Here is a 23,777-nt window from a genome sequence, read left to right as displayed (position 1 = left end):
TACAAAATAATTGCGCATATTTAAGGCACTGTCTGGATGTTGCTTTATTGCTAGTGAGCAATTCCTAAGGGATACATTTCATTCTCCATTCCATGTCTACCTCAAAAGACAAACATTATTTTCTAATCTGTTCACTTTAAATTATTCAATTAAAAAAATTATACAAATGAGGCCTGGATTAAAAGATTCCTCCTAATGAATCCAACAAGTCTGTTGTGGCAGTTTAAAACAAACTAGTGAGGCATTGTTACAACACGTGCTTTTACAACCATCATGGCATACAATACAAAAGGTAGCTACTACTTATTACAAAAGTGACAAAGATAGTATCCGTTATCAAATAAATCATATTTCTAAAATCACATAATTATGGACATTGAGAAATGTACAGTTCTATATAAATATTAGCTCTCGACTTTTACACACAAAAAAAGTACATTTTACTCTCCCAATTCTACATATTACCCAACCACCGCTTCTGAGTCTAACAAATACCCTTTAAAAATGCATTTGTTCTATAGGTTGTGTAGTAAAATATTGACACTTATGCCATTTCCAGTTTTATCCAGTATACTGCATTATACATGTGGTAGATGTACTGAGTTAAGCCTAACAGAGAATAACAATATAAACCGACCCCTGTAATTTTGCTATATTTCTAAGGAGCAAAATGCTCATCTCCTGTGTCTCTGTGGCACCCTGTTTTTTCACAGTTGAATCCAACCACTGGCAGTGCACTAGAGAAGCTTCCCTACTCAGAGAGAACGCACTGCGTCTCACCCTTCTTTGTAACTGGTATCCATCCCATCAAGGTTCATACTCTAATCGCCATTCCAATTTCCATAATTCATCAATATTTGAGTTGATACTTTTCTTACAATATGTTACATTTCCCAAAGAAAATAACAAAATCCTTTAACTTTTCAGGGATAATGTAAATCAATAGCAATTTACATCAAATCATTTTCAATGACTTTCAAGGCTTTTTGTGGACTGTGGGAACCCCTGTATAAGGTAGCAGGCTGTCCACAGACAACAATTCTGTTAACACTTCCACACGCACACGCTTCAGGACATGACCTTTGACCCACAGCTGTGACACCTAACGATTCCATCTAAGATCCAGAACAGATAGATATGCAGCCTATGAGGCTCAACACGCCCATAACCTCAGAACTCCACTGGAAGCATGGTGGTTTGACCAAGGGCACATTTTCAACAGATCCCAACATTTACAATGAATGTAATATAGAGCTGACACAAAGTCCATATTTCCACCAGAAAGACAATGATGTCTGCTCGTCACACCACTGGGACTCTGGGGTCTCCTGGTGAGCAGCCAGACCGGTTCATCAGGGCTCGGGGTGTGGGGAGTGCTTCCTGAGCTGATGACCCCTGACGTGTCTAGAGGACAAGGATCAAAAGGTGTCCTTCAACTGGCTCCAGGGGAAGGACATGAGCTGACTGGTTTAGGTGTTAAAGAATCATGGCCTCCTGGAAAGCCTCTATCCACCTGAGAGAAAATTGAGAAACACAACAAACTTTATTATATTGGCACCTGGGAAAAAATAAACTCATCAATAAACATTATATTGATAAAATAACTATATGAATGCTTTCACCCTCCCACGCTCCGGAGTTATCTGTTACAGCGTGGTCCCCTCCTGATTGATGAATACTCTAATACTCCATTACCTCTGTGCAGTGGGGATGTCGTCAGCCTTGAAGATATAGAACAGGGTGTTTTTGTGGTACAGTTTAAACTGCAGCTTCTGGAAAGGGCCACACTTCTCCTCCCGCAGGAAGAAGCCTAGCAGAGGCTGGCTCTCTAGAGCAGCTACATCCTGGAGAGAGGGAGAGAGGTACACATGTCACACACACACACACACACACACACACAATGCACAAATATGTGTTTGTGACTAGAGTGGCGTAGGTGTTACCTCGCTGGCGGCGTAGGTGTACAGGACTTTGTTCTTGATGACGAACCATAGCCTCTTCCATTGCTTCTTGTTTCCCTTTGACCTCTGTAGGTAGCCACTCATGGAGGAGTTCTCTGTGTTTGCAGACACCTCTTTGAGAGCAGCTGGGATCTTCTTCTGTTTCCTGGAGAAAGAGAATCCCCCAGATCTGCCAGTAGGAGACAGTGCCCCAGAAGCAACACGGTCACCTAGGAAACACACAAACACAAAGCACCCTCTGACATACATACTGAATTCACAATAACAAACAACACAGGGTTTAAATCATGACTTCAATTCATTCCATTTTTAATATTTGAAATAGTCAAAACACTTTAATATTTCATATGTATTCATGTAAAAGACGCATACTGTTCTCCTGTAGCTTGACGAAGCAGTGGTCACACACACGAGCCGGCTGGTTCTTCAAGTACTCTAGATAGAACTTACTGGACGAGCACGTCTGACACACCACCTGCAATACACACAGTGAGTGAGAAAACCACTACACACACGGGCACACACAAACACACACATATGGAGTATAGTAGTGAAACATTGTAAACTAGGGCCCTTGTCCTAAACTTACCTTCCCGCAGGCTCGGCAGTGGTGGCGTCTCCAGGTGAGGGTGAACTCACAGGTACAGACCATACACATGGTGGCCCTCAAGTCTGGGATCCAGATAGGGGCCTTAGAACCCAGTGGGGCCCCACTGTCACACACGCCATCAGCCTACACAGAGAGAGACGGTTATAGCCATAACAAGTGGATTGTAGCAAAATTATACTGGCTATGGTAACAGTGGGATCTGAGTGTTCCCATATTCAGTCAGTCGAATGAGCTGGAACTATACATGCTACAAGCACGTGCATGCTCACTCACGAAACACACACACACTGCCTCACCTCCTCCTGACACACACACTGCCTCACCTCCTCCTGACACACACACTGCCTCACCTCCTCCTGACACACACACTGCCTCACCTCCTCCTGACTCCGGCTGGAGATGAAGGTGATCTTCTTCCTGGTGTGGTCGTCTATCGCCGTGGCGATGGCCGCCAGCCACTCATCTCTCTCTGTGGCCGAGCTGCCAGGCAGAAACAACAACAGAAACTTCTGTAACCAATCAAAAGCCATTGGAACTGTACCCACAACCAATTAGAAGGGTAACTCATCAGAATGTCCATAATGTTAGGCGCCACCTTCAGGTGTTCAGGTGTGTCAGTGAGCAGGTACTCACCTGGCAGACAGGATGAAGGAGCGCTCCACACTCTCAATGTTCAGTTCATTCTGATACGCCTCCTGACTGGGCTTACTCACCTGAACACAATAAACACATGTTTTCGATGAGGCTTTAGAAGATTTTTGTCAAGGGTAAATGTGTGTTCAGCCCTGCCTATACTCACCTTCATGCCCGCCAGAGAGAGCATGCTGTTGAGTTTATACTGACCAGACTGAACTGGAGTGGTGTACAGAAGAGTGTCATTGAACTAGAGAGAGAGACAGATAGATACACACGCCACATCAACATACAGATACTTAGGGGGTAATGTTCTGGTCTACAGACAGTGTTGGAAGTGAACTAAGCCAGACTCTAAATAAACTGCAGAACTGTAACAGTAACGGGTCAGGTATCACAATGAGACCTCCACTACCCCGGAGGCATCAGTCAGTACTCACCAGGAAGAACATCCGTGGCTGCATGACCTTCCTGGACAGCTTCATCAGAGTGCCCTCCTTAAGAAACACCTGGGGACAAGAAGTGATCACAACAGATGAGATCACAGGTGTGTGTGTGTGTGTGTGTGTGTGTGTGTGTGTGTGTGTGCGTGCGTGTCATAGTGCTGGACACTCACCCTGCCTGGCTGAACAATCTCATGCTGTCCGTTCAGACTGTACTGAATGTGCATCAGCTTCTGAAAGTTATCCTGAAAGATAAAGACAGACCGGGGTCAGAGGAAATGCAATGGGATGCCTTTGGCCGAATTCTCATGAGGATGGACATGGTGTGACGTCTCACCCCTTGTTTCATGATGTCGTTGGCATGGTTGGCCACCTCCTTCACTATGCCCAGAGCAGCTGTAAGGTCAACATGATTAACATGCCGTGAGAGTGTCTGTGAGAGAGAATGGCATCACACCGGACATTGTCACACACAGCCTGATCAACATTGTTCCACTCACCCTGCGTGTCTTTGTAGTCAGACGAGTCCTCAGGAAGGTTCTTTAGATAATCTGTAGAAGAGCAGGGAGTTACATCAGTCCCAGATCACACTAAATCATGCTATATACAGTATGTTTTACATAATCAGTTTATACATGTGGAGAACTGTGTCTGCTGTTACACTCTGTGTCCACTAGATGGCAGAGTGCTGCCGATGCACTAAATAGTGCAAGTAGTCCACTGTGTCCACTAGGTGGCAGAGTGCTGCCGATGCATTAAATAGTGCAAGTAGTGCACTGTGTCCATTAGGTGGCAGAGTGCTGCCGATGCACTAAATAGTGCGGGCTCCATGGGATGCAACAGCACCATAGCCGCGGAAAGTGAGGGTGCTGCAACACCCCCTGAAAATAAAATACAAATAAATACAAAAGTAGTGCACTGGGCCTCAACTAGTATTAGCGGACACATATAGACAGACCTCTGTAGCACGTGCAAAAAAAACTCTGCTTTGGGAAAAACTTGTATAATTTGATTTGATTAAGAACAGTATATTGCAAGATTCAATAGTTAGAATTGCAAGAGTTGTTGCCCTGTCCCTTTCTCTGCGATAGTCATTCTAAGGGAATCCAGAAAGAACAAAACCCTGTTCCAACTTCCATCAAAAGGTGCAAAGTCATGAGCAAAGACAAAAAACATCCAAATCAAATCAAATGTTATTTGTCACATACACATGGTTAGCAGATGTTAATGCGAGTGTAGCAAAATGCTTGTGCTTCTAGTTCCGACCATGCAGTAATATCTAACAAGTAATCTAACCTAACAATTTCACAACTACCTTATACACACAAGTGTAAAGGAATGAATAAGAATATGTACATAAAAATATATGAAAGAGCGACGGCTGAACGGCATAGGCAAGATGTAGTAGATGGTACAGAGTACAGTATATACATATGAGATGAGTAATGTAGGGTATGTAAACATTTTATAAAGTAGCATTGTTTAAAGTGGCTAGTGATACATTAATTACATACATTTTTTCATTATTACAGTGGCTAGAGATGATTCTGTATGTTGGCAGCAGCTACTCAATGTTAGTGATGGCTGTTTAACAGTCTGATGGCCTTGAGATAGAAGCTGTTTTTCAGTCTCTCGATCCCCGCTTTGATGCACCTGTACTGACCTTGCCTTCTGGATGATAGCGGGGTGAACAGGCAGTGGCTCGGGTGGTTGTTGTCCTTGATGATCTTTATGGCCTTCCTGTGACATCGGGTGATGTAGGTGTCCTGGTGGGCAGGTAGTTTGCCCCCGGTGATGCGTTGTGCAGACCTCACTACCCTCTGGAGAGCCTTGCAGTTGTGGATGGAGCAGTTGCCATACCAGGCGGTGATACAGCCCGACAGGATGCTCTCGATTGTGCATCTGTAAAAGTTTGTGAGTGTTTTAGGTAACAAGCTGAATTTCTTCAGCCTCCAGAGGTTGAAGAGGCGCTGCTGTGCCTTCTTCACCACGCTGTCTGTGTGGGTGGACCATTTCAGTTTGTCCGTGATACGTACGCCGAGGAACTTAAAACTTTCCACCTTCTCCACTACTGTCCCGTTGATGTGGATAGGGGGCTGCTGCCTCTGCTGTTCCCTGAAGTCCACGATCATCTCCTTTGTTTTGTTGACATTGACTGTGAGGTTATTGTCCTGACACCACACTCCGAGGTCCCTCACCTCCTCCCTGTAGGCCGTCTCGTCGTTGTTGGTAATCAAGCCTACCACTGTTGTGTCGTCTGCAAACTTGATGATTGAGTTTGAGGCGTGCATGGCCACACAGTCATGGGTGAAGAGGGAGTACAGGAGAGGGCTGAGAACACACCCTTGTGGGGCCCCAGTGTTGAGGATCAGCAGGGTGGAGATGTTACCTACCCTCACCACCTGGGGGTGGCCCGTCAGGAAGTCCAGGACCCAGTTGCACAGGGTGGGGTCGAGACCCAGGGTCTGAGTTTGGAGGGTACTATGGTGTTAAATGCTGAGCTGTAGTCGATGAACAGCATTCTTACATAGGTATTCCACTTGTCCAGATGGGTTAGGGCAGTGTGTAGTGTGATTGCAATTGCGCTGTCTGTGGACCTATTGGGGCAGTAAGCAAATTGGAGTGGGTCTAGAGTGTCAGTTAGGGTGGAGGTGATATGGTCCTTGACTAGTCTCTCAAAGCACTTCATGATGACGGAAGTGAGTGCTACAGGGCGATAGTCATTTAGCTCAGTTACCTTCGCTTTCTTGGGAACAGGAACAATGGTGGCCCTCTTGAAGCATGTGGGAACAGCAGACTGGGATAAGGATTGATTGAATATGTCCGTAAACACACCAGCCAGCTGGTCTTCGCCTGCTCTGAGGACGCAGCCGGGGATGCCGTCTGGGTTAACACGTTTAAATGTTTTACTCACGTTGGCTGCAGTGAAGGAGAGCCCACAGGTTTTGGTAGCGGGCCGTGTCAGTGGCAATGTGTTGTCGTCAAAGCGAGCAAAGAAATTGTTTTGTTTGCCTGGGAGAAAGACATCGTGGTCTGCGACGGGGCTGGTTTTCCTTTTGTAGTCCGTGATTGACTGTAGGCCCTGCCACATACCTCTCGTGTCTGAGCCGTTGAATTGCGACTCTACAGTCGTGGCCAAAAGTTTTGAGAATGACACAAATATTAATTTTCACAAAATCTGCTGCCACAGTTTGTATGATGGCAATTTGCATATACTCAAGAATGTTATGAAGAGTGATCAGATGAATTGCAGTTAATTGCAAAGTCCCTCCTTGCCATGCAAATGAACTGAATCCCCCAAAAAACATTTCCACTGAATTTCAGCCCTGCCACAAAAGGACCAGCTGACATCATGTCAGTGATTCTCTTGTTAACACAGGTGTGGGTGTTGACGAGGACAAGGTTGGAGATCACTCTGTCATGCTGATTGAGTTTGAATAACAGACTGGAAGCTTCAAAAGGAGGCTGGTGCTTGGAATCATTTTTCTTCCTCTGTCAACCATGGTTACCTGCAAGGAAACTCGTGCCGTCATCATTGCTTTGCACAAAAAGGGCTTAACAGGCAAGGATATTGCTGCCAGTAAGATTGCACCTAAATAAACTATTTATCGGATCATCAAGAACTTCAAGGAGAGCGGTTCAATTGTTGTGAAGAAGGCTTCAGGGCGCCCAAGAAAGTCCACCAAGCGCAAGGACCATCTCCTTAAGTTGATTCAGCTGCGGGATCGGGGCACCACCAGTACAGAGCTTGCTCAGGAATGGCAGCAGGCAGGTGTGAGTGCATCTGCATGCACAGTGAGGCAAAGACTTTTGGAGGATGACCTGGTGTCAAGAAGGGCAGCAAAGAAGCCACTTCTCTCCAGGAATAACATCAGGGACAGACTTATATTCTGCAAAAGGTACAGGGATTGGACTGCTGAGGACTGGGGTAAAGTCATTTTCTCTGATGAATCCCCTTTCCGATTGTTTGGGGAACCCGGAAAAAAGCTTGTCCAGAGAAGACAAGGTGAGCGCTACCATCAGTCCTATGTCATGCCAACAGTAAAGCATCCTGAGATCATTCATGTGTGGGGTTGCTTCTCAGCCAAAGGAGTGGGCTCACTCACAATTTTGCCTAAGAACACAGCCATGAATAAAGAATGGCACCAACACATCCTCAGAGAGAGAATCCCCCAGATCTTCTCCCAACCATCCAGGAACAGTTTGTTGACGAACAATGCATTTTCCAGCATGATGGAGCACCTTGCCATAAGGCAAAAGTGATAACTAAGTGGCTCGGGGAACAAAACATCGATATTTTGGGTCCACGGCCAGGAAACTCCCCAGACCTTAATCCCATTGAGAACGTGATCAATCCTCAAGAGGCGGGTGGACAAACAAAAACCCAGAAATTCTGACAAACTCCAAGCATTGATTATGCAAGAATGGGCTGCCATCAGTCAGGATGTAGCCCAGAAGTTAATTGACAGCATGCCAGGGCGGATTGCAGAGGTCTCGAAAAAGAAGGGTCAACACTGCAAATATTGACTCTTTGCATCAACTTCATGTAATTGTCAATAAAAGCCTTTGACACTTATGAAATGCTTGCAATTATACTTCAGTATTCCACAGTAACATCTGACAAAACAATCTAAAGACACTGAGAAGCAAACTTTGTGGAAATTAATATTTGCGTCATTCTCGAAAACTTTTGGCCACGACTGTACTTTGTCTCTATACTGACACTTAGCTTGTGTGATTGCCTTGCGGAGGGAATAGCTACATTGTTTGTATTTGGTCGTGTTTCCGATCACCGTGCCCTGATTAAAAGCAGTGGTTAACACGTTCAGTTTTGCACGAATGCTGCCATCAATCCAAGGTTTCTGGTTGGGGAATGTTTTAATAGTAGACGCTGTGGGTACAACATCACCAATGCACTTGCTAATAAACTCGCTCCCCGAATCAGCTTATTCATCAATGTTATTGTCCAACGCTATGTGGAACATATCCCAGTCCACGTGATCGTAGCAATCTTGAAGTGTGGAATCCGTTTGGTCGGACCAGCGTTGAACAGACCTGAGACTTTCTGTTTTTGTTTCTGTCTATAGGCGGGGAGCAACAAAATGGAGTCGTGGTCAGATTTTCCGAAAAGAGTGCGGGGGAGGGCTTTATATGCGTCGCGGAAGTTAGAATAACAATGATCCAGGGTTTTACCAGCCCGGGTCGCACATTCAATATGCTGATAAAATTTAGGGAGTCTTGTTTTCAGATTAGCCTTGTTAAAATCCCCAGCTACAATAAATGCAGCCTCAGGATATGTGGTTTCCAGTTTACATAGAGTCAAATGAAGTTCTTTCAGGGCCGTCGATGTGTCTGCCTGGGGTGGGATAAACACGACTGTGATTATGATCGAAGAGAATTCTCTTGGTAGATAATGCGATCGGCATTTGATTGTGAGGAATTGTAGGTCAGGTGAACAAAAGGACTTCCGAGTTCCTGTATGTTGTTATGATCACACCACATCTCGTTAATCATAAGGCATACACCCCCTCCCTTCTTCTCCCCAGAGAGATGTTTGTTTCTGTCGGTGCGATGCGTGAAGAAGCCAGGTGGCTGTACCGACTCTGATAATGTATCCCGAGTGAGCCATGTTTCCGTGAAACAGAGAATGTTACAATCTCTGTCTCTCTGGAAGGCAACCCTTGCTCGGATTTAGTCTACCTTGTTGTCAAGAGACTGGACATTGGGGAGTAGTATGCTCGGGAGCGGTGCGTGATGTGCCCGTCTACGGAGCCTGACCAGAAGACCGCTCCGTCTGCCATTCTGCGGCGCCGTTGTTTTGGGTCGCCGGCTGGGATCCGATCCATTGTCCTGGGTGGTGGACCAAACAGAGGATCCGCTTCGGGAAAGTCGTATTCCTGGTCGTAATGTTGATGAGTTGACGTTTTCTTGATCAAATAATATGGAAAACAACCACTTTTTATGCAGTACTAGTTTACCATCCTTACAAACCACTTAATCTAAATGTACATGACTGTATTGTACATAGGCTGGTCATCTAGGTTTGTACCTATAGACTTTCTATCAGCATGAAGAAAAACAATGGACAATACAGTAATTGAGTACATTGAGACATCAAGTGGTTTGTGATGAGGTGATGATGTGGCTCAGTTTGTAGAGCAAGGCACTTACATTGCCAGGATTGTGTGTTCGATTGAAAATGTATGAGCTCACTACTGTAAGTTGCTCTGGATAAGAACGTCTACTAAAATAGAAAAGGAATGAATCGACCATTTCAGTTTTCACATAGAAATAAGTTGCATTTGCAAAGTATTTTAAAAAACTGGAAAACGTATATCAGGCAAGTATTTTTATATTCCAGAAGTATTATCATACTAACTGTTTTGTACAGATAATTATCAGACTCAAGTTACAAATGTTGGTAAACAGTCAAATACATAAAGTAAAAAAAATGTAAATCACAGTGCACTGGGCCTTTCCTAGTCCTGTATTAGCAGACCGATATAGACTCTTCAGCACAGCACCCCCTCCCTGCATATCCAGTAACCCCCCCCCCCCATCTGTGTGTATGTGTGTGTACCTGTGAGCAGAAGCTGATACTGGGGGATTCTCTGTACAGGTTTCAGCAGGTAGTGTTTCAGAGCCAGGCTGGCACATCTAGGACTCATCTGGGACAGAGTACAGGAGAATTGTCACACACATTTGCATACAGTATTAACAGTATACATACTCAAATCTAGCTCCACGTCCTTGGCGCCAATGTAGTCTTCAGACTATGTCTGGCTTGTTACATCTAAACACCCACGTATTTTACCACTCTATCATCAACTATGCGGATAGGAACTTCCTATGACACACACACACACAGCTGTTTACCTCAAACTCCCGGACCACAGCGGCGAAGCCAGGGTTTTTCCTACACTGTTCATCCAGCATAGCCACGTTGTTGTCAAACTGCCGGATGTAGGTGGAGTACATCTTCAGGTACGGCCCCTTCTGAACAAAGATGTCTGCCAGCCTCTGGTGGTCCCCCCTACACAGCAGAGAGAGAGGTGAGAGGGGCAGAGAGAAGAGAGGTGGAGGGAGGGAGATGGTCATTGTGGTCTGAGTTCAGCTGTCCACAGCTTGGCATGGTCAATTGAGTTTGTATCTCTGGTGCTGATAATGATGGTGAGGGTGCGTACCAGTGGGCCACTCTCTCCTCTAGCTCCCGGAGCAGGTCTCGGTTGAGCTGGTATAATTGAGGCAGGTAGTAGAGGATCTGGGTTAGAATACGCTCTTCAACCACCGGCTTACCATTCTGACGCGTCGCCTTGGCAACTGCGTCCCGGAAATCCTGCAGGGAGCGAGGGGGTTAATGTCAAAAGACGAATGAAGGGAACTGACACAGCGACAACAGAGTGGTGGGAGACTAATTAACACAAACACACAGCTGCAGGGCAGAGAGACGTTACACAGTACAGCACAGGAACACCTGGTTATCACCTCATAAACATGAGTCCCTCTGCATCATACACACACACAACTGAGTCAGCACTCTCACACTGCCCAGTGAGCCAACACACACATCCAGGTGGAAGGAAGTGGTGAGACAACCAGGGCATGGTCCCAATGTCCTGGTGAACACTGTCACACAACCACAGCCCCACACCCACAATAAAACACACACAGCTGCAGTGTGAAGGACCGAAACATGTAGAGTTGAAGTCGGAAGTGTACATACAGTTAGGTTGGAGTCATTAAAACTCGTTTTTCAACCACACAACAAATTTCTTGTTAACAAATTATAGTTTTGTCAAGTCGGTTAGGACATCTACTTTGTGCATGACAAGTAATTTTTCCAACAATTGTTTACAGACAGATTATTTAACTTAAAATTCACTGCATCACAATTCCAGTGGGTCAGAAGTTTACATACACTAAGTTGACTGTGCCTTGAAACAGCTTGGTTAATACCAGAAAATAATGTCATGGCTTTAGAAGATTCTGATAGGCTAATTGACATCATTTGAGTCAATTGGAGGTGTACCTGTGGATGTATTTCAAGGCCTACCTTCAAACTCAGTGCCTCTTTGCTTGACATCATGGGAAAATCAAAAGAAATCAGCCAAGACCTTAGAAAAAAATGTGTAAACCTCCACAAGTCTGGTTCATCCTTGGGAGCAATTTCCAAACGCCTGAAGGTACCACGTTCATCTGTACAAACACCATGGGACTAAGCAGCCGTCATACCGCTCAGGAAGGAAACTAGTTCCATCTCCTAGAGATGAACGTACTTTGGTGCGAAAAGTGCAAATCAAACCTAGAACAACAGCAAAGGACCTTGTGAAAATTCTGGAGGAAACAGGTACAAAAGTATCTATATCCACAGTAAAACGAGTCCTATATCAACATAACCTGAAAGACCGCTCAGCAAGTAAGAAGCCACTGCTCCAAAACGCCATAAAAAAAGCTGACTACGGTTTGCAACTGCACATGGGGACAAAGATCGTAATTTTGGGAGAAATGTCCTCTGGTCTGATGAAACAAAAATATAAATGTTTGGCCATACTGACCATCATTATGTTTGGAGGAAAAAGGGGAAGGCTTGCAAGCTGAAGAACCCCATCCCAACTGTGAAGCCCGGGGGTGGCAGCATCATGTTGTGGGGGTGCTTTGCTGCTGGAGGGACTGGTGCACTTCACAAACTGGATGGCATCATGAGGTTGGAAAATGATGTGGTTACATTGAAGCAACATCTCAAGACTTCAGTCAGGAAGTTAAAGCTTGGTCGCAAATGGGTCTTCCAAATGGACAATGACCCCAAGTATACTTCCAAAGTTGTGGCAAAATAGCTTAAGGACAACAAAGTCAAAGTATCGGAGTGGCCATCACAAATCCCTGACCTCAATCCTATAGAAAATGTGTGGGCAGAACTGGAAAAACATGCAAGGAGGCCTACAAACCTGACTCAGTTACACCAGCTCTGTCAGGAGGAATGGGCCAAAATTCACCCAACTTATTGTGGGAAGCTTGTGGAAGGCTACCCGAAACGTTTGACTAAAGTTAAACAATTTAAAGGCAATGCTACCAAATACTAATTGAGTGTATGTAAACTTCTGACTCACTGGGAATGTGATGAAAGAAATAAAAGCTGAAACAAATAATTCTCTCTACTATTATTCTGACATTTCACATTCTTAAAATAAAGTGGTGATCCTATCTGACCTAAGACAGGGAATTTTTACTAGGATTAAATGTCAGGAATTGTGAAAAACTGAGTTGAATTGTATTTGGCTAAGGTGTATGTAAACTTCCGACTTCAACTGTATCTCTAGAAAACATGTCAAAAGTCAAGTCAAAATATAATGCAACACATTATTGTACACAACATATCAAATGAGAACCATCCTATAGGGTATAAGGGAGGTCTTAATTGTGAAACCAAAACACACACACACACACACACAGGATTAGCCGAGGCATTTCTATGTCTGGGGGTCTTCCACCCACTCACTCACTGCAGGAAGCAGCTGTTCTGTGGCCAGGGGCAGCCATGGAGACTGAAGAATGTGATTTGACCTCTTTCTTTAAGTCTCCCTCTCCCCCTCTTTCATCTCTCTTTCCCTCTCCGTCTCTCTCATGCCCCATATTCAAAATTAGTCCCATAGTGGGTCCTGTTTAAGGCAGTGTGTGTGTGTGTGTGTGTGTGTGTGTGTGTGTGTGTGTGTGTGTGTGTGTGTGTGTGTGTGTGTGTGTGTGTGTGTGTGTGTGTGTGTGTGTGTGTGTACCTGCAATTCCCCTTTCGGGCAGTCTGAAAGCCACTCCCAAGAGGAAATCTAATGTCGACCCTGTGGCCGTCTAAGACAAATTGTGGGTTTAGAGAGATTTTAGAGACAAGGCTATGCGAGACAAATTTGTATTTTTTTATTTTACCTTTATTTAATTAGGCAAGTCAGTTAAGGAACAAATGCTTATTTTCAATGACGGCCTAGGAACAGTGGGTTAACTGCCTTGTTCTGGATTAAAGCATTTAAAGCATTTTTCCTTTAAATAATTAAAATATTGAAATCCAACACACAGTCTATCTTCCGCTGCAAAATCAAATCCTTTTTCAGAGCCCAGGACAGTTTGACCTGGCTGGTACAGCCCTCCGCCTCTCTTCAGCCTGACACAGCCCAGCCCTGCCCAGTAGACCAGACCAGTACAGTAATCACCACAACACTACCACCGTGAGTTAACAACACTCATCAGAGATCCCACACACACCTGTCACCTCCCCCTGAGACCAACATCAAAGCACCCAGCTCTGTCGTCACGGTTACATGCTCCACTTTTCACCCAAACAGGCACAGAGCAGGGACGTTATTCCACCCACCAAGCAGGAGCAGTGAGCTAGCTAGCCGGTAATTAAATATAATGAAACAACTCTAGCCTATGTTTCCACTCTATAAAGCCACCACTTGAAAGTTGAAACTTGCAACACATGCTTGACTCCTTAGCTTCCTTTATGATTTAGAAAATGTGAGTCTAAGTGTTTATCACTGATCCTGCTAAGTGTAACAGGAACAACAACAACAACAGTTCTACCAGAGACAACTGCCTCAGGGGCTGGGGAGAAAGGCAACACGGCTCAGCTAGTCGAAGGCTTGCTGAGTAACACCATTGAACACACAGATAACACGCAGATATGGTGCTCATCAAAAGCCCAGAGGCTTAAGTGATACTTACTATGTGAAGAAGCTTCAGGACGTCCACAAACCTGAAGGGAGAGGAGATGGGTGTAAAACATTATATATGACAAAAAAAGACAGCCAGCGCAAAAAAAAAGGAAAGATTCTGTGGTATATTCTCATGATAAAGTCATTGATTGCGTGTGTGTGTGTGTCTCGGGTACTCACACTTTCTCAGAGCTCATGATCTCCTGGGCGATATGCACCACCTTTTTCCTCTTCACCTCATCCTCCTGCTGGAACGACAGACAGAAAGACAGACAGAGAAAAGCACAGCATTCAGTCCATGTAGTGTAAAAAGCTGGCTAACCATATTCTAAACGGTACAGACATACTTCCACTTACAAGGTCACTGCAGCCCACCATCTGACTGTCCTGCTATAGTATGCATAGGCACAATAATCTGTCCATTTGCTGTTTCTAAACAGACACTCAACAGAGATTATGTCCGAAAGCAGAGGTGCCGTTTCACACGTCTCTTTCCCTCACTACTCTCTATCCACGTCAGCTTTCTTCTCTCCCCTCTGCACTCTCCCTCCCTCACTCTCTCTCCCCCTTTCAGTCTGATAGTGAGTGGTCTGGGCTGGAAATGGGGTGGTCTTAATTTGGACAGTGGCCTTGCCCTTGTGTGACTGAAGGGGCCTCCTGCTCCTAATTGTGTGTGTGTGTGTGTGTGTGTGTGTGTGTGTGTGTGTGCTCGTGTTTTTGTCTGTTACAAACACAGGCTTTTAGAGCAGGGGTTCTTAAACTTTTTCAGCCTGGGACCCAGTGTTTTCCTGGGACCCAAGCTTAGGAAAATATGCAACTATACGTAAATATCGGTACATTTCATTGCCTTATGCCAAAGAAAAATGCAATATAGACCATAACAAATAACAATACCCATAAATCTTTTCATGTTTATTTTTCCCCATTAAAAACACTCTTACATATCTGTCTAGGTTGGAACTATTGTGGTTAAAATACAATAAATGATTGGATTCTGAACTGGAATAAACAGATTGATCACACACACACAGGCTTTTTGATCGTGCAAACCTCCGCAACAGTACAGATTTTTTTTTTTATCAAGCCTACTGTACATCTTACTGTATAAATTATTGTTGATAGAGAGTCTAGGTTGAAACTGCTGCTGTTAAAAATGCATATATTTTTATTCTGAACTGGAATAAACTGATCACATCACACAGATGTAGACCAGAAAATACACACACACAGTCCTAATGAGAGGTGTGTGGCTGGTTGAAGTTTTCAACAAGCAGGTCTATTCTGGACTCTGCTTTAGACAGTGCAACACTGAAGTCATGCTCAGCATTAACACTGTGTCTGTACTTGAGAACCCTGACTTGCATAGGTATGTAGTGCCAAACTGGATCTGAACATCTACTGCTTTCTCAGTCAGGCAGGAGACCACTTCCTGCTGCAGATGAGCAACCCAGAACTGTGAGTGTTTGCCCCACAAAAATAATCTTTCTTCAAACAGTTTATTCCAGTTCAGAATAAAAAGTATTACTTGTAACAGCAACAGTTCCAACCTAGACTTGTTTTCAACAATAATTTATACAGTAAAATGTACAGTAGGCCTGCATTTTTCATCTTCATCTGTACTGTTTCTTAGGGTTGCACTCTCAGTAGCTAGTTAGCAGGCTTTGGCTAACATTAGCTACTAGCTGGTTAACTTTACAAGGCCAGGGGATTGTTTGAAAGATAAACTCACATATACTACTATGAGAGACAGTACTCCCTTATTTCTGCTTATTATAACCTGTTATTAAATGACAACAATGCCTTGTTAGTTGACTTACTTTTCCACTGTCGAAGCACTGTTTCCCGAAGCAACTCCCTGGGTTTACCGTCATACTGTGGATGTTTGGTCAGGACGTGTCATTTGATTCATTTGTGAGTTTTGTGAGGCTCATTACTAAACACTTCCCCACACAAAACACAGTGTGCGTGCTCCTCGTTATTTCTTAAAGTTTGTATGAAAGAGACAAAGTCATCGCTGTATATGCGTTTCATGACGATTGAGCTCAGTCAGAACATGTGGCTAGCATGAGTCCATTTCATGACGATTGAGCTCAGTCAGAACATGTGGCTAGCATGAGTCCATTTCATGACGATTGAGCTCAGTCAGAACATGTGGCTAGCATGAGTCCATTTCATGACGATTGAGCTCAGTCAGAACATGTGGCTAGCATGAGTCCATTTCATGAAGATTGAGCTCAGTCAGAACATGTGGCTTCAAGAAAACTGCAGAAAAAAGATCTGGTAAACCGCAAAGAACACGGGCATCCCCCTCTACCTCGCGCACTGAACCGAGAGAGCAGTTGCACTTGGCCAAATCAATTCCAGTAATTAATGCAATAAGTCGCGACCCACAATTTACAGGTACGCGACCCCATACTTTAAGAAACGCTGCTTCAGAGTATCATGCATAGGGTCAGACAGGAGTTTCAGAGTTATTCCTGCCCGATAAACCCTCTATGTCTGACCCCCGAGACCCCAGCTCCATCACACGCAGGCAGTGTGATATCCCCGCCTGCCTTACTTTCCTTCATAGAGCCCTGTGCCCAGCACCCATTTTGGCTCCATGACGCCTGTCCGATGGTGTCCTTATCACTCGTGTTATGCCTGCCAATATCCTTCCTGTTATACCACCTGTCATCACTGTCATTACTCTGGCTCAGTAAGATCCCGTCTGTTATCACTCACGCCTCACTGCATGGCCATAGGACCTACCAGAGCAAACACATCTAAAGAGCCCTACCGTAACCTTATTGACAAGGCCGCCACATCCACTGTCTATCTGTGTGTGTGTGCGTACCAGCGTGTCCTCCTGAGCCAGTGTTGCAGATTGTGTGACCATCCCCAGTTAATAACAACCCCATAAGGATGTGTGTGTGTATTAAAGATAGCTACCTGTCTGTCTTCTTCTGATAGCTCCAGGTGCTCCTTGCTGGAGGTGGAGCTGTTGTCATCCTCGTCAGAGCTGTGGACTTCCTCCTCAGAGTGAGCATCGTCCAATCCATGCCAGCCTCTGCAGGCAAAACAGGAAGGTCACCGTATTATCCTCATGGTTATCAGCCAGAGTGTGTGTGCACTTACACATACAGTATATCCATGCAAGCATACCACGTACACACACTTCTGAATGGCCTTTTGAACGTTTTATGGAAACAGTAATTGGCACAATGTCTCTATAGCCATGGGACTCAGATGATCACCAGCCTGAAACACGGATGTCAATACTTTGTCCACAGCTGTACTCGGGTAAACATAGTTTCCATGAAGACTCCACAGACAGCCTGTCTGCTGGCAGCAGGGCACCAGTCTGCTCTTCAGTCAGCTGATACAGGTCTGTCTGCTGAGTGGCACAAGTAGCAACATGTGTTTGTGCCACTAATGTTTTCATCTTGGCTTCACAGCCTTTCCAGGAGATATTATCACCGCTGGATTTTGAACCAAACAAACCCAAAGTACTATCTACTTTCTAATCTGGAGGACTCAGGGTAGCCTAGTGGTTAGAGCGTTGGACTAGTAACCGAAAGGTTGCAAGTTTGAATCACCGAGCTGACAAGGTACAAATCTGTCGTTCTGCCCCTGAACAGGCAGTTAACCCACTGTTCCTAGGCCGTCATTGAAAATAAGAATTTGTTCTTAACTGACTTGCCTAGTAAAATAAAGGTAAAATAAGATACTGTCACTCTCTTTATTTTGACTACTTCTTTCCCCCTCCTCTTTCCCTCTATACCCTATTTCTCTTCCCTACCCCCCATCTTTCTCTCTTTTCTCCCATTCTTTCACTCTCTCTTTCTCTTCCTCTCTCCCTCCATAGACAGGACTTCCTGCACACTGGGTCAGGCACAGAGTGCCTCTTGTTTACTGCCTGAGGCTAGTTACATAAACGGAACAGGCTCAGATGCTTGGGAAACACTACAGATTCACGACACACATACACACTCTTTCAAACAACCACAACGGCATACACATACACACATGCATGCATGCAAGCACGCACGCACACACAAGCACGCATAAATGCAAGCAGCTTTCAAACGATGAAACACATAAAATCACACAGTGAACGATAAACACTAATATTATCCAACTGGAGTACCAGATCTGGGCAGCTAGATATATGTGGAACTGTTGCATATTGCTCTTTACTGCTGAACTCTTTGAGTCTAATATTTCCCTTCACCTGCCCGTCTTTCTACCTGTCCTGTAATCTGACTGACCGCCTTTATCTCATGGCCTCAGAGTGGCTTAGCAAAATACTGCTCTGAGCACGCACGTGCACTGCACACACACAACTGCACCCACACAACTGCCTTTTGATATATGAGGTAAACACACACACACACACACAAGAACACTTGAATGAGGATGTGATTACAGTGAGTTGGGAGGCCTGACTCTTGTTAGCAAGGACCGTGTCCAGTCCATTCACCCATCCACACACGCAAATATTTTTGTGTCCAATACAGTAGCAAAATATTAAATTACGCTGAGTCAATCGAAAAGCGGTTTACTGGGAATAGGAGAGAGAGCGAGAAACTGAAAGAGAGATGGGAGAGAGATGGCAGAGAGAGAGGGAACGGGAGAGATATGGGAGAGGAACAAGAAGAGATGAGAAAAGCGAGAGCCAGAGAGTGGGAGGGAGGGAGAAGGAGAGAGAGGCTGGTGGTTGCTGGAGGTTTGTTTTCCCTGTTCAGAGTGCAGTGTGGCATTTCTGCGATTTTCAGACATTTCCTGCCCTGGCCACTGAAAATAACCCACAGGAAAACGGCCCAACCTGTTGCGCATCAATGCTCTATTCACAGCCTGGAGAGCTAACACTGAAGCTAACTCTCACACTCGTACAAGCACAGCCTGCTAATTCTAACTCTCACACAAACACAGCATGTTGGTCTACATTGTAAGTACTATGTAATAATGGGTATAGTACACACAATGTACCTGACATGGTCTTACCACCATGTAAATGCATAGTTTAGCACCAAAGTGGGACCAAGACTGCAAAGTGAAAACTAACTCTCACACAAGCACAACCGGTGCTAAAAACACTGGCCTAAATACTAAAATACTTTCTGTCTCACTGTGACACAGTACACACACACACACACACACACACACACAAATAGAAACCACTAAACACAGTACACACACCCATGGCATTGTTCTAGGCTCAAAATCAAAACATTTACTGTAAATTGCTTGAGTCTCTTTCCAGGATATCGAATTCATGAAGCATTAAAGCTCATTAAAAGTGACACATCTATGACTGTCGTGGTACATTAACACTACGGTAACAATAATTAGCATGGTGTAATAACCAAGTTATTTACTGTAGGCAACTAATGATCAAAGGATTATGATCAGCTCTGTAACTCTGGATTCGTTGAAACCTAAGTCGCCCATGACACACGAGAGGCACGATGCAATCAGACAACAAAATGACACACACTCCGTTGAAACCTGACCCAGACCCTTTGTGTGCGTAGACAGAGGAAGAAAGAATTCACACTCACACGCACAGTCGCACACACACACCACACACACGCGCACCAACACACACACTGTGACACACATGCTGTACCTCTCATAGTCAATGGAATGGGGTCGCTTAAAGTCGCAGTGGCTCTCGTATGGATCCTGCACCTCATAGACGTCTGAGTCACTGTGTCTGTGTGTGCTTGGGTCCAGACTGTGTGTGAGTGGCCAGCCCAGCCGTGCGCTGAGGAAAGGCAGGTTCATGTACTCCGGTATCTCCTCATACAGAGGAACGTTCTCATACTCTACCGACCCCTCTCCATCCCTGCCAGACACCCCCACGTTGCCGTCGGACTGGTCCACCGTCCCTGTCCCCCCGCCCGGCTCCACGCTGGTACAATCCAGAGACTGGCCGCTTCTGGCCAGTAACCGTGGCAACATCCTGACAGACAACCGCAGCTCCAGAAGCTTCCGGAAGGAAAGGCTCCTCTTGGTGCCGTCGGCGCGGGCCAGCAGGTCAGCCGAGGAGAAGGACTGTGCCCTCTGTTTTCCCCCCAGCAGAGCTGCTTTCCCCTGGGGGGGCCCTCGGCTGCTGCCGCCGCTGCTGTGTCTGGAAGAGCTCTGCCTGCTGAAGAAGGGCCTTGGGAAGCGCCAAGCTGGTTTCTCCTGTGGGGTGGCAGGCAGCTCCCTCATGGGGGTGTTGGCGTGGTGCGGAGGGGGTGGAGGGGGGGTGATGGACGGGGGGGCACCCGCTGGCAGGCTGTGTCTCTGGGGCTTCCTGGGTGGAGCCCTGGGTGACCCCCCCTCTTCCGCCGAGCTGGCCTTCATTGTCATGCCGACGGGGTGCGGGCGGCAGCTGAGCTTGATCTGTTTGGGCAGGCTCCGGGTGATGGGGTAGCGCTCAAAGTCTCCGTACCCGTCCTCAACTTCCTCTTCCTTCTCTTCCTCTTCATCCACTCCTCCTCTTCTCTCTGAGGTTAGTGTGTTAAGCTCAGGCTGAGAGAGCAAGTCCAGAGAGTGGGAGGTGTTTCGGTTGAGGGGACAGTGGATGGCTCTGTGGAGGCGGGGGGAGAGGGACTTCTGTCTAGGTGGAGGCACAGGGTGAGGCTCCTCTTCAACTTCAGGGTCCTGGGAGGGTGAGGGACTGTCATACACTCCCTGGGTGTGTTCTTCCTTCTCTGAGGTGAGACATCTCCCCCCACTCCCCTCAGTCTCCCCCACCTCTCCCCCCTGTGAGCGGTTCTTTGTCTCTCCCTCCTGGGTGCTGGCCTCCAGGCCGTCCTGCCTTACCAGGGCTAGCTTACGGGGCTTGCGTGGCAGCGGCACGGGCAGGGGCTTACTGGGGGCAGCAGGGACTGAGAGGTCAGTGGGTAACCTGGGTATTCTGGAACACTGTGTACTGCTTTCTGCGTGGGAGGGGGTGCTGTCAGGCTCACTGTCCATCTGGGTGGGGGAGAGGGTGGGGGGTAAAACTTGTGGGGGGCTGCGGGTGGATAGAACAGTCCGAGAGGGGGTGCGGATGGGGGGGGTTGTCTGTGGGGGGGTGCGAATGGGGGAGACTTCCAGTGGGAGGATGAGGGGAGTGGGAATAGTGTCGCTCTCATTGCAGTCTATATTACAGCTGTCAGTGTATGTCTGTTCTGCATTACAAGCTTTAGTCTCAGTCTGTGTAAGTGTCTCTGCCACCTCAAGAACATTACATGACTGGTCCCCTGACCCAGTCTGATACTGCTGACCCTTCTGTCCTTTCTGGTTCCTCTGTCTCTCCTCTTTGTTCCCCTGCAGCTTCTCCTCATCCCTGCTCCCCTCTCCATCCCTCTGCCCCTCCTGTCTCTGAGGTTTGTCCTTGAGTCTGAGATGGAAGGTGTTGGTCACTCCTCCGCTCTTCTCACTGTCTCCGTTCTCTGTTTTACACGGCCGATTGGCTACCAGGGTTCCAGTGCTTTCCGTGGCATTCCCGTTTTGCCAGGAGCCGAGCGTATCGCTCCCGACCTCTGTAACATTCCCATTCCCTAGTCGTTTGCATTGGGAGCAGTCCTGGAGTCCGCAGGAGCACGTAGGAATGATGTAGTCCGAGTCGCGCAGGATGGGCTGCGACAGGATCCCGTTTCTGGAGTTGAGGAAGGAGAGGCTGTGGTCCCCAGCCCCCCGGCACTCCTGGGAAGGGGTTTGGGGTACTCTGAGTCTGGGTGGTGGGGGAGAAGCCGGGGCTGCTGGGGTGGAGGGTTTGGAGAGGCATGGTTTGGGCGCCACAACAGGTTTGGCTCTCTTTAGCACGGCAGGGGAGGGTTGGGTAAGAAGGGGGGAGGATTGGGAAGGCTGGGAGAGGAGAAGATCAGGTTTGGGGGCGATGGGAGGAGGCGAGAGCTTCACCAAGGGGGCGAGTTTGGGTTTGGGAGCCACTGGAGGCTTCTTCACACCTGTAGAGAATTAGAGGAGGAGGAAGAGTGAGGAGTAGACATTAGACAATGCTGGAGAGGGGGGCTGCTGAAAACACAACACACGTCACAGGAGGAAAAGAAAGAATTGACCCTTTAACCTTTATGGCTGTTTAAAGGCACAAACTGGAGGCAAAAAGCAAAACAGAGCGCATTCCACTGCCCTGCTGTAATGCATGCACTGCGCTGGATATCCCTTGAACCCCCCACCACCTCATTGACACATACCAACCAGCCAGCAGCAGCACACAGACAGCTGATGGGGGTAAGAGAGGGCAGGGCAAGGGTCAGAGAATCAACCCCTAGAGGTCAATGGGATTTTTAGCTCACTAAGTAAGGTTGGGCGCAAGTGGTCAGAAAGTGAGGAATGAAAGAACCAAATGATTTCTGTACTCATATATCCTATCATGAGCCTGACCAAAACAGTCAACTGTAGACTCTTCTGTCTGTAGAGAAAAGCTGAACAATAAAAAAAAAACTAACTATAACCTAAGCGACATCACATCTCCCTCAAATAAAACACTTTGATGGTAATGCAATTACTGTGTGAATGTGTCTCTGAGCGGGCACCAGACACGCCCGTGGCAGGGTGAGACTGCACTACATGGATAACTGGATCATGAATACAGACCTCTGCATTGAATATGAGACACTCAAAGTTTTATTGACATATACTTGCTATTTTTTTTATCTTAAAACATAATAGATAGATAATTAATTGAAGACATTTTGTCCTCACCCAGGCCTCCTTTAAGAAGCCATAGTGGTTCATCTGTAGGTGCTACCAAGTAAAAGTTGGTGTCATATGAAGCTTTACCGCTTGCTCTGTGACATGAATAGTAATTTGATTTCAAGAACACATTTCTTACATACATTTATGAATATTGCAAAATATAAAATGTTTGATTTGGCACATTTTTCAACATAATATTCTCTGCTAGTTTTATACTTATGGCCCATTTTATACAGAGAAATTGGCATAGTAGGCAATGTAATCAATTGCAGCCCTCCCTTTACTTGTATCATTGCACATCTGCAAATCACAGAGGGTGACCATTTTGAATCAATTTTCACATTCACTCTATTGGTAATAATTACAAATTGGATCATAATTCTAAAAGTAGCAGAGGTCCTATTCTGGAACTTTGATAAGCAGGTAGAGCATTTTATGTTCAACAATAAATTAAAAAATGTGCCAAATCAAAAAATACATATTTTCTAAATTCATGTTTCATTTTTCTATATTTATAAATGTACAGTACAAGTCAAAAGTTTGGACACACCTCAATCAAAGGTTGTTCTTTATTTTTACTATTTTATACAATGTAGAATAATAGTGAAGACATCAAAACTATGAAATAACACACATGGAATCACATAGTAACCAAAAAAGTGTTAAACAATCTAAAAATATTTTATATTTGAGATTCTTTAAAGTAGCCACCCTTTGCCTTGATGACAGCTTTGCACACTCTTGGCATTCTCTC

At 45.8% G+C, this 23,777-nt stretch overlaps 1 protein-coding gene across 1 annotated transcript in view; it reads right to left on the bottom strand.

Annotated features, from left to right (window-relative positions):
- Positions 1–905: 905 nt before the first annotated feature.
- LOC110490440 (FYVE, RhoGEF and PH domain-containing protein 6) overlaps positions 906–23,777 on the bottom strand; it is a 27,938-nt gene continuing 5,066 nt past the window's right edge. Inside the window, exons 2-20 of the mRNA XM_036944821.1 lie at positions 19,959–22,272; positions 17,279–17,396; positions 14,528–14,595; positions 14,358–14,388; positions 10,832–10,983; positions 10,524–10,680; positions 10,228–10,315; positions 4,148–4,198; positions 3,985–4,043; positions 3,821–3,892; positions 3,645–3,713; positions 3,371–3,454; positions 3,205–3,284; positions 2,949–3,051; positions 2,551–2,694; positions 2,334–2,436; positions 1,944–2,170; positions 1,696–1,844; positions 906–1,513 (exon numbers count right to left, since the gene is read on the bottom strand). Coding sequence (XP_036800716.1) covers positions 1,477–1,513; positions 1,696–1,844; positions 1,944–2,170; positions 2,334–2,436; positions 2,551–2,694; positions 2,949–3,051; positions 3,205–3,284; positions 3,371–3,454; positions 3,645–3,713; positions 3,821–3,892; positions 3,985–4,043; positions 4,148–4,198; positions 10,228–10,315; positions 10,524–10,680; positions 10,832–10,983; positions 14,358–14,388; positions 14,528–14,595; positions 17,279–17,396; positions 19,959–22,272 — 4,106 coding nt within the window. The 3' untranslated portion in view covers positions 906–1,476. The remainder of the gene's footprint in view (positions 1,514–1,695; positions 1,845–1,943; positions 2,171–2,333; positions 2,437–2,550; positions 2,695–2,948; positions 3,052–3,204; positions 3,285–3,370; positions 3,455–3,644; positions 3,714–3,820; positions 3,893–3,984; positions 4,044–4,147; positions 4,199–10,227; positions 10,316–10,523; positions 10,681–10,831; positions 10,984–14,357; positions 14,389–14,527; positions 14,596–17,278; positions 17,397–19,958; positions 22,273–23,777) is intronic.

This window comes from Oncorhynchus mykiss, chromosome 15 (genome assembly GCF_013265735.2).
Source record: "Oncorhynchus mykiss isolate Arlee chromosome 15, USDA_OmykA_1.1, whole genome shotgun sequence".
Classification (NCBI taxonomy): domain Eukaryota; kingdom Metazoa; phylum Chordata; class Actinopteri; order Salmoniformes; family Salmonidae; genus Oncorhynchus; species Oncorhynchus mykiss.
This window is presented reverse-complemented; position numbering and strand designations above follow the sequence as displayed.